The 8,916-nt window shown below is 50.9% G+C and overlaps 1 gene segment (V, D, J or C) and 1 further gene; both read left to right on the top strand.

Annotated features, from left to right (window-relative positions):
- Positions 1-2,176, top strand: part of Igh (immunoglobulin heavy chain complex) — a 2,751,187-nt gene extending 2,749,011 nt beyond the window's left edge.
- Positions 708-4,740, top strand: Igha (immunoglobulin heavy constant alpha). The segment is given in 4 exon segments: positions 708-1,010; positions 1,240-1,575; positions 1,782-2,173; positions 4,547-4,740. Coding segments are annotated over 4 exon segments (1,225 nt in total).

Below are 8,916 nucleotides of genomic sequence, written 5' to 3'. Positions count from 1 at the left end.
CTAGTATCCTATTCTCACACCCCCTCCTCCTTCCCTGATTACCTGGTGGAAATTCACATGTACCTGTAAATGGTGCCTGCATGGCATGGACAGAGACACCACTCAGATTGAGTCCTCTCGTCTTTGGGTCCACTGCTTGCTAAGTGGATGGGCAGTTGCTGGAGTGGTGGGTCTGAAGCCAGAACAAGGCCAGTGTAAGGTCAAAATGGCCTTCTCTACCCCACACACAACCCCCTGCCCCGCCAGTGTAACTTCCAAGCCAGCTCTTCCCCAACCACTCCTACCCCGTGCTGGCTGATCTTCAGTCTCAGGTTGGCCACCCCTGCCCAGACCCACCAGTTCTGGTCCTCCTAACCCTGGGACTGAGAACATAGCTCTATCCACTGCCCAAACAGGAGTGGGGCTCAGAAATCTGGAGCGCTAGACTGCTCAGGGGTGTAGTCATGTTTACAAACGCACAGTATGTGCAAAGCCCTGCTGGAGTCATTTGGCTAGATCCTTGTGAAAGACTACCTGCAGGTCATGTTCAAAGTCTATACAGCCAGAACTGTTGGTCAGCTCCGACTGCAGGTACACGATGCAGCAGCTGTGTGATACTGGGCTAGGTTCTCCTGTATAAAGAAGAGAAAGGCATGGTCCTTTTTCCTGAAATTGTCTCGAGATGGGCAGTGTGAAGACTACTATCTCATGCATGTTTTATGTTCCAGAGTCTGCGAGAAATCCCACCATCTACCCACTGACACTCCCACGAGCTCTGTCAAGTGACCCAGTGATAATCGGCTGCCTGATTCACGATTACTTCCCTTCCGGCACGATGAATGTGACCTGGGGAAAGAGTGGGAAGGATATAACCACCGTAAACTTCCCACCTGCCCTGGCCTCTGGGGGAGGGTACACCATGAGCAGCCAGTTGACCCTGCCAGCTGTCGAGTGCCCAGAAGGAGAATCCGTGAAATGTTCCGTGCAACATGACTCTAACGCCGTCCAAGAATTGGATGTGAAGTGCTCTGGTAAAGAACGTTAGGGGGTCAGCTGGGGGTGGGATAAGTTCTACCTTATCTAGATCCATATATCCCTCTGAGGCACACCCTCACAGGGACCCTCAGAAACCTCCCATGGGGGTGGGGGAAGGGAAGCGTAAACAGGCCATAAGGAACTGAGGCCTCAGAACATCCAGAAAAGGGGACAGCAAAGGAGAAAAGGAGAATATACTGATTTGCTAGGACTTCTCTGTTACAGGTCCTCCTCCTCCTTGTCCTCCTTGTCCTCCTTCCTGCCATCCCAGCCTGTCACTGCAGCGGCCAGCTCTTGAGGACCTGCTCCTGGGTTCAGATGCCAGCCTCACATGTACTCTGAATGGCCTGAGAAATCCTGAGGGAGCTGTCTTCACCTGGGAGCCCTCCACTGGGAAGGATGCAGTGCAGAAGAAAGCTGTGCAGAATTCCTGCGGCTGCTACAGTGTGTCCAGCGTCCTGCCTGGCTGTGCTGAGCGCTGGAACAGTGGCGCATCATTCAAGTGCACAGTTACCCATCCTGAGTCTGACACCTTAACTGGCACAATTGCCAAAATCACAGGTGAGCCCAGATGCATACCCGGGACATTGTATGACGTTCCCTGCTCACATGCCTGCTTTCTTCCTATAATACAGATGCTCAACTAACTGCTCCTGTCCTTATATCACAGAGGGAAATTGGAGCTATCTGAGGAACTGCCCAGAAGGGAAGGGCAGAGGGGTCTTGCTCTCCTTGTCTGAGCCATAACTCTTCTTTCTACCTTCCAGTGAACACCTTCCCACCCCAGGTCCACCTGCTACCGCCGCCGTCGGAGGAGCTGGCCCTGAATGAGCTCGTGTCCCTGACATGCCTGGTGCGAGCTTTCAACCCTAAAGAAGTGCTGGTGCGATGGCTGCATGGAAATGAGGAGCTGTCCCCAGAAAGCTACCTAGTGTTTGAGCCCCTAAAGGAGCCAGGCGAGGGAGCCACCACCTACCTGGTGACAAGCGTGTTGCGTGTATCAGCTGAACTCTGGAAACAGGGTGACCAGTACTCCTGCATGGTGGGCCACGAGGCCTTGCCCATGAACTTCACCCAGAAGACCATCGACCGTCTGTCGGGTAAACCCACCAATGTCAGCGTGTCTGTGATCATGTCAGAGGGAGATGGCATCTGCTACTGAGCCACCCTGCCTGTCCCTACTCCTGAAATAAACTCTGTGCTCATCCAAAGTATCCCTGCACTTCCATCCAGTGCCTGTCCATCATCCTTAGGGTCTACAGAACACAGGGAGGGGTCAGGGCCCAGGGAGGGAGAAACACCACCACCTAAGCTTGTAAGGCCTCGGAGACTTTGAAGACCCTTCATGCCTAGAGTATATGTGTATGCATGTCTATGTATTGGTGAGTGCTTATGGATGGGTCCATGTGCCTTCATGTGTGTACCTGTGTGCAGCAAGAGAGGAGTGAGTTTGTGTGCACCTATGGTTTATAGGTATGTATATGGGTATAAGTACATATGTGGACACACTATATCTATGTCCCTGTGAGCAAGTGTGTGCCTGTGCATACCTATGAGCATGCATATATCTATGTGTGTTCATGTTGGTGGAAACATGAGAGTGTGTGCACCTGCCCTGTGAATGTGCAATGAGTGAATGGGAAGTAAGAATAAACTGGGGATGAAATCCAAGGCGAGCAGACTCAGCCAAGAAGGCAAAGCTCATGGGAGAGTCCCCAGGGCAGTGGGTTGCTGCACAAGTACTCTGAGTGGTGGGTGGTGTGGCTGTTTATTAGACCGCAGCTTCTAACCCAAACAAGACAGGGATAGATGGAGCAAAAGGGTAGCACCATCAAGGCTGGTGCCGTGTGGGGGTCACAATAGAGATGATGGTATGAGAATGAAGGGATGAACACAGGGGCACTGGGAAGAAGATGCCACGCACCCTCAGTAGGCCATCCCTGAATGGAAACATGCATTCAGGGTGACCACTGACTCATGAGAAAGACATATAGCATGGCACAGACAACCCTCAGCAGCACCCTGCTCTTCACACATGCACATGGGCATACACCCTGTTCTGCATACATGCACATGGGCATACATGCACAGACACTCACATTTGCACACTCACACAGACCTGAACCCTGGAGGAAGATGAAGTTCACAGCCCACACCCAGCTTCTGGAAAGCAAGGGGAGTCCCCTCCAAGCCCCCGGGAGAATTTCCAGGCCCGACACTGACAACTACACACAATGGACAAGGGCATAGGCCCCTCCAGGTGCCCCCTTTCTAACCTAAGTCTCCCTTCCCATCCTGAGCCCAAGTATCACAAACCAGAAGCAGGATAAGAGGCAAATCTGGGAAGAAGCAGGAGCAGGCCATGGAGACCACTCCCACACAGGCCTCGGCCTCCTCCATGGGCACCCCTAGAACACAAAGTTCTACAACCAGGTATACTTGGAGCCCAGGTGTCCACAAGAGGGCAGTGGGGGCCCTGCTCCTGTCTCACAGGCCTTCAGAACTTCGGGGGGGGGGGGGAGGAGTTGCTGGTTTCTAGCAACTTCCCTCTGCTCTCAGAGCAAGAGTGGAGTAAAGGCCCATGCATGCCCTGGATACTCTCCAGCTTGAAAGTCCAGTTCCCTGAGAATAGCAAGAGCAACAGACCAGCTTGGGAAACCTGACTCAGAAAAGTACCATAGCCACCCATGGAATCCAAGGCCTGGCCCATGACAGAGAATCCTAGTAAGGAGGAGTCAATAGGTGAAAGACTGAATCCCCACAGGGAGAGGGGGCAGAGAAGCTGGAGAATCACGATAGTCGGGAAAGATGATGAGTGAGCGGCTGGAGGGTAATGGATGGCTGGCTACAAGGATGAACGATGGGGATGATGGATGGATTGATGGATGGCTGCAGTGACAGAAATACGAGTGGTTGACTATCAGTACACATTTCCTACTGCCACTTAAAATGAAACTCTGTGCGCAGAGAACCTGAGGACAGCAGGGTTGGCTCTACTGGGGGTCTTTACTGTTGCTTAACCCCCAGTCACAGCTCTTAAGAATGCAACAGAGTCCTCTGACCACATGTCCAGGCCTTGGTAGTCTAACTTTGGCCCAGAAATCACATTGGCCTGTATCTGTTTGAAGGTGTCTGATCTTACACAACCCTAGTACCCAAGCCAAGATTAGCCTAAGAACTGGGGTTTAGGGAGGTATTGCTAAATATCTAGAAAGGACTGAGACCTAAGGAGCCTTGGGTTCAAACTCTTCTCAGAGTTTGACAGAAACAACTCTCTTACCATGACAGGTCTCTAATTAAGGTTTCCCTAAGAGAGAGAGATGGGTCTTGGGGCCATCTCAAGAACTGCTGGGATTCCAGTCCCTTACCTGGGACCCTGCCTCCTCATTATCCCTGAACAAGTCCCTTCCCGGGAATAAGGGACCCCTACCACCACTGTCCCCAAAGCCCAAGGAGGCATAGAAGCAGAAACCTTAAGTCTGAGCCCCCATCCCCATGGGTTTGGATCTAGAAGGTCATCTATGTCTTACAGAACGTCAAGAGCCACTTTCCTATGTGCTACTGGACCAGTCAGAAGACATCCTGGAGGAAGAGGCCCCAGGTGCCAGCCTGTGGCCCACCACTGTGACCTTCCTCACCCTCTTCCTACTGAGCTTGTTCTACAGCACAGCACTCACTGTTACAACTGTTCGAGGCCCGTTTGGCAGCAAAGAGGTCCCCCAGTACTGACCAGGAGCCAGCCACAGGTGGCAGTCATGGAGATGGTGGGGTACAGGGTGGGGGCAGGGGCACTCAGGATTTACTAGGCTCCTCCATATGTGGCCTTGCAACCCTTCACAGACACTAAGGAAGTGGACGTAAATGATGGCGGCACTTCCTGGGTTTAACCCAATCTTCCAGAAGCCAGGCTGGGACCTCAGCAAAAGGGAAGACATAACCCAACTCCAGGATGCCCTGTGGCTGATCACTCTTGTCTTGGCGGGGATGAAGGTTGGAGAAAGGCCTCCACGTTTCAGAGCTAAGACCGACGTGACAACTTCCCAGCCCACTCACAGACTTTCCTGAGCAATAAATTGATGCAAAACCACAAATTCCTACTCTCAAAAACAAACATTAACAAAGGATTGGGGGAGGGGGTCAGGGGTAGTATGGTGGCGTTGGGCAGGGTAAACTCAGGGTACCCATTGTCTAATGTCTGAGACATAACTTGAACATATGTGTAGCTGCAGCCAAAGATGAACAAGTGATGGTATTTGTGTCCTCTTCAGACCCGATACCAGGTCATTAAGCTTGAGATCTGGACCTGATTTCTAAACATTTGGCCTCTGTGAGCACCCTTGGCAAATACTGAACAGCAAACCCTGGTCCTGGCTGTGAACCTTGGTCCTGATCACTGAGCCCTATATTGGTAACTGAACCGTGATCCTGATCTCTGACCTCAGTCATGGTCATGAGGCCCTGGTCCTGGCCACTCATTCTAATAACTGGTCCCTAGTCCTGAGCCCTGAACCTTGGTCCAGGTCACTGAATCCTAGTCATGATCACTGGGTTTGATCCTCATTACTGAGCCTAGTCTTGATCACCGATGACTGGTTTTGATCATAGCAATTAACCTGATCACTAGTCCCCGTTCCTCATCACTGGGCCATGATACTGGTCACTGGGTCCTGATCCTGATCACTAAATCCTGTTTCTAAACAATGTGTAGTGGAATGTATAGTGAAGCCTTTGTGTCTGGCTCTGGGTGAAATGTCTCAGCAGAGCCTTTGCTAGGTTTGGGTTAATCAGTTGGGGCTGAGAAATGTTTTTGAGGCTGTTTGAACTTCAAAAGAAGAAATGTCTCCCTGGACAATCTGCACATTTGCAGCTGCGCAAACCTTCATCCTAAAACTTAACTCCTGGCAAACTTAGAATTCTTACTTTTAATAATGGCTAGCCATGGTTGAAAGGGACTGAGATGTCTGTGGGTGGGTGGAACCTTTCCCAGCTCCAAGTAACTCTGTATACTGTTTGAATAAAGTAACTGAAGTGAGCTAGCTGGGGTCAATCTTCTTTCCAAGGAGAATAAAGCCCTCCGCTCCTCCAGAAAATGAAGGCTTAGCTCCTTGGTTAGCTTCTCTCTCTACTGCGGCACCTACAACCAACTCAGCAGTCCTAGGTTCCTGTCACCAGATCCAGTCCTGATAGCTAAGTGTCAATCCTCGTCACTAAGGCCTGATCCTTAGCAATATGCCTGGGGTCTGATAATCAGACTGACATTCTGATAACTGGACCCAGATTCTTATCACTGGGTCTTTGTCCTGGTCATGGGCATTTGACCCTAGTCTACAGCACTGAGTTCTGGGCATGGACCCTGGGTCCCAGTTCTAGATACTGAGTTCTGGTTCTAATAACTGGCTCCTGTACTGATCGATGGGTCCTGACCTAGTCATTGGGCCCTGATCCTCAACATTGACTTCAAAACCTGAACTCTAGCCCCATGCCTCATTCACATTAGGAGGATCCCTACAGGGGATTCCTGCAGAAGATTCCAGAATCCCCACAACACTGTTCACACACTGGGCTGCAACTGGGACAGTGACCCCTTTGCTCATAGGACTTGCCCAGGCTCAGATGCACTGAATGGAGACAAAGCAAGCCCAGGCCCTGGGAGATGGAGCCTCTGGCCTGGGGTCTACAGATGTGGGGTCAGCATCATAGGGAGGTTTGCAGGGCAGGTGTGGGGCAGGGCAGAAGTGGTCATGCTTGTAGATACTATTTTTCTCTCCTCTGGAGCCTCCTTTGTCTATCACCTGCTGTCCTGGGATCTCTATCTGGGGTCAACAATGTTTGCAGTACAGGTGTGGGGGTAGGGCAGGGATGTTCACATTAGCAACTTGTTTTTCTCTCTTCTGAAGTCTCTGTTGTCTATCACCTGCTGAAACATTCAAAGCAGCTCTGAGCTGAGGGCAGCTGAGTCATCCTGAGCCTGTCTCAGCACAGGTGCCCCAAACCAGAGCTACTGTTCTGAGAATCACACCACACTGGACCAGGCCAGGTGGGCCTGGGGCCTGGATGAGGGGTGGGAGCCAGGGGAGCCCTGCCAGGGGCTGAGGAGGCCCCAACCCCCATCACCCAAGGCCATCCACACTCGTGCCTTAATGAGGCCATGTTCTGTCCCAATGAGAACAAGTCCAATTAAGATTAAGTATGGTCTTCCCAGGATCATCCAGAGTCAAGGGGTGTCAGCCAGGGACAACCCAGACCAGCCTGAGGTCAGCCAGCATCACCCAAGGCCACACAGCTATTCTGGCAGAGGACTAGAATAGTCAGCTCATCGAGGCCCTGGAGATGCAGAATGGAGAGTTTATCCCTGCCAGACAGGGTTCCTCAGATAGGCAGGTCCCTCACCACACATGACCTCCCTGAATATTTCCCAGAGTCCAGTTGGTTCTAGACTATCACAATAGTCTTCTGTATTCCTGATAAGCATGCAGAAAGCTAACAGGATGACAAGAAATTTTATGCAGAAAACAGAAGCATCTACAGGATAGAACAGAGGAGAATAGATACTGGAAGTCTGCTGGAGACCCCAGTGGAGTCTCTTTGTAGAGTCAAGCTGTAAGATCAAACCTGCACTGAGCCTCAAGATTGAGTCAAGTACAGAGGCAACCTTCAGGACCCTAAAGACCTTACAGGCAATGGACAGGATGGAGTCCAGGCAGACAAGTAAACGGGCAGTCATATGTAACATAATGAACCATGTCAACAGAGGGTACTGAGCCAAGGAAGGCTCTGGGACACTTGTGGATAATCTGCCACTGGATCTCTTGATGTATATACCAGGTGATCAGATGACAGTTTAGTGGCGCCATCGCCGTTACAGTGTTAGGTGTTGTCCTCGTCATGGGTTCACGTGAGAATGTGACACCTTTTTAGTTGGATGTGTACAGTAAGCTCTCAGGCCTGGTGTTCCTGGTATGATTTTAATGATCCATGTGTTCCTATATCTTTAATAAGTTTATAGGGTGACATTAAGCTTGGGGATAAGTTGTTTATCAGGCTGTGCCTTTAGAAGTTGATGTGCAGGGATTGTTGTTTACACCAAGATGCCCAGTCTTCCTCCAGCTTCCAAACGGAGTCAAAGGCCATTTGAAAATGTGAAACCTCTCAGGGCAAGGTACAATCTTTTTTTTTTTTAAAGCCACTACCTCACACAACATGGAGTAATTTAAAGCAGGGTACAGCTTGATCGAAACACACACACACACACACGCATACACACAATGTAAGATACCGAGAAGGGGATCAAGGGACACAGAAGTAGAGAGAGAATGAGACAGTTCAGGGATGTAGAGATGAGAGGTAACTAGAGGAAAGGAGAAACACAAGGACTGGAGGGTAAAGAGCCAGGGACAGAAAGATCCATGCAAGCAAGACAGACAGACACAAGGAAGGGAAAGGTGGGAAGAGACAGACAGACAAGGTGCAGCAATGTAGCCCACCTGAGACTCCCATGAAAGTCTGGCACCCACTCTCAGATGAAAGCCAAGTACCTACAGACACGTACCCACAGCACCCACACAGAGCACCTGCCTGCCTAACTCAAGCCCACCTACCCATCGCCTCTCCTCCAGGCCTCTGTCCTCAGGAAGCACACTGAGGGTAACTCAGTCTGGACACTTCTAACTATGGCTTAGTGAACAGCCTGAGAGGCTCTGGATCCACAGGTCACTACCACTTGCTGGCCCTGTGCTCCATGCCATGCTTCAGGGGGGGATTCACTGAATGCATGAACCATAGTCTGGGGTCAACATGTACTAAGGGATAGGATCCTATCAGGATTTGTCCAAATAAGGTCCAAACAAAGTGAAGAAGGTGATAGGCGAGAACAGCTGGCAGCTGAGAGAACGCTGGCCAGTT

Source organism: Mus musculus, chromosome 12, assembly GCF_000001635.26.
Source record: "Mus musculus strain C57BL/6J chromosome 12, GRCm38.p6 C57BL/6J".
Classification (NCBI taxonomy): Eukaryota; Metazoa; Chordata; class Mammalia; order Rodentia; family Muridae; genus Mus; species Mus musculus.
The sequence above is the reverse complement of the archived record's forward strand: the minus strand, read 5'-3'. Positions and strand labels throughout refer to the sequence as shown.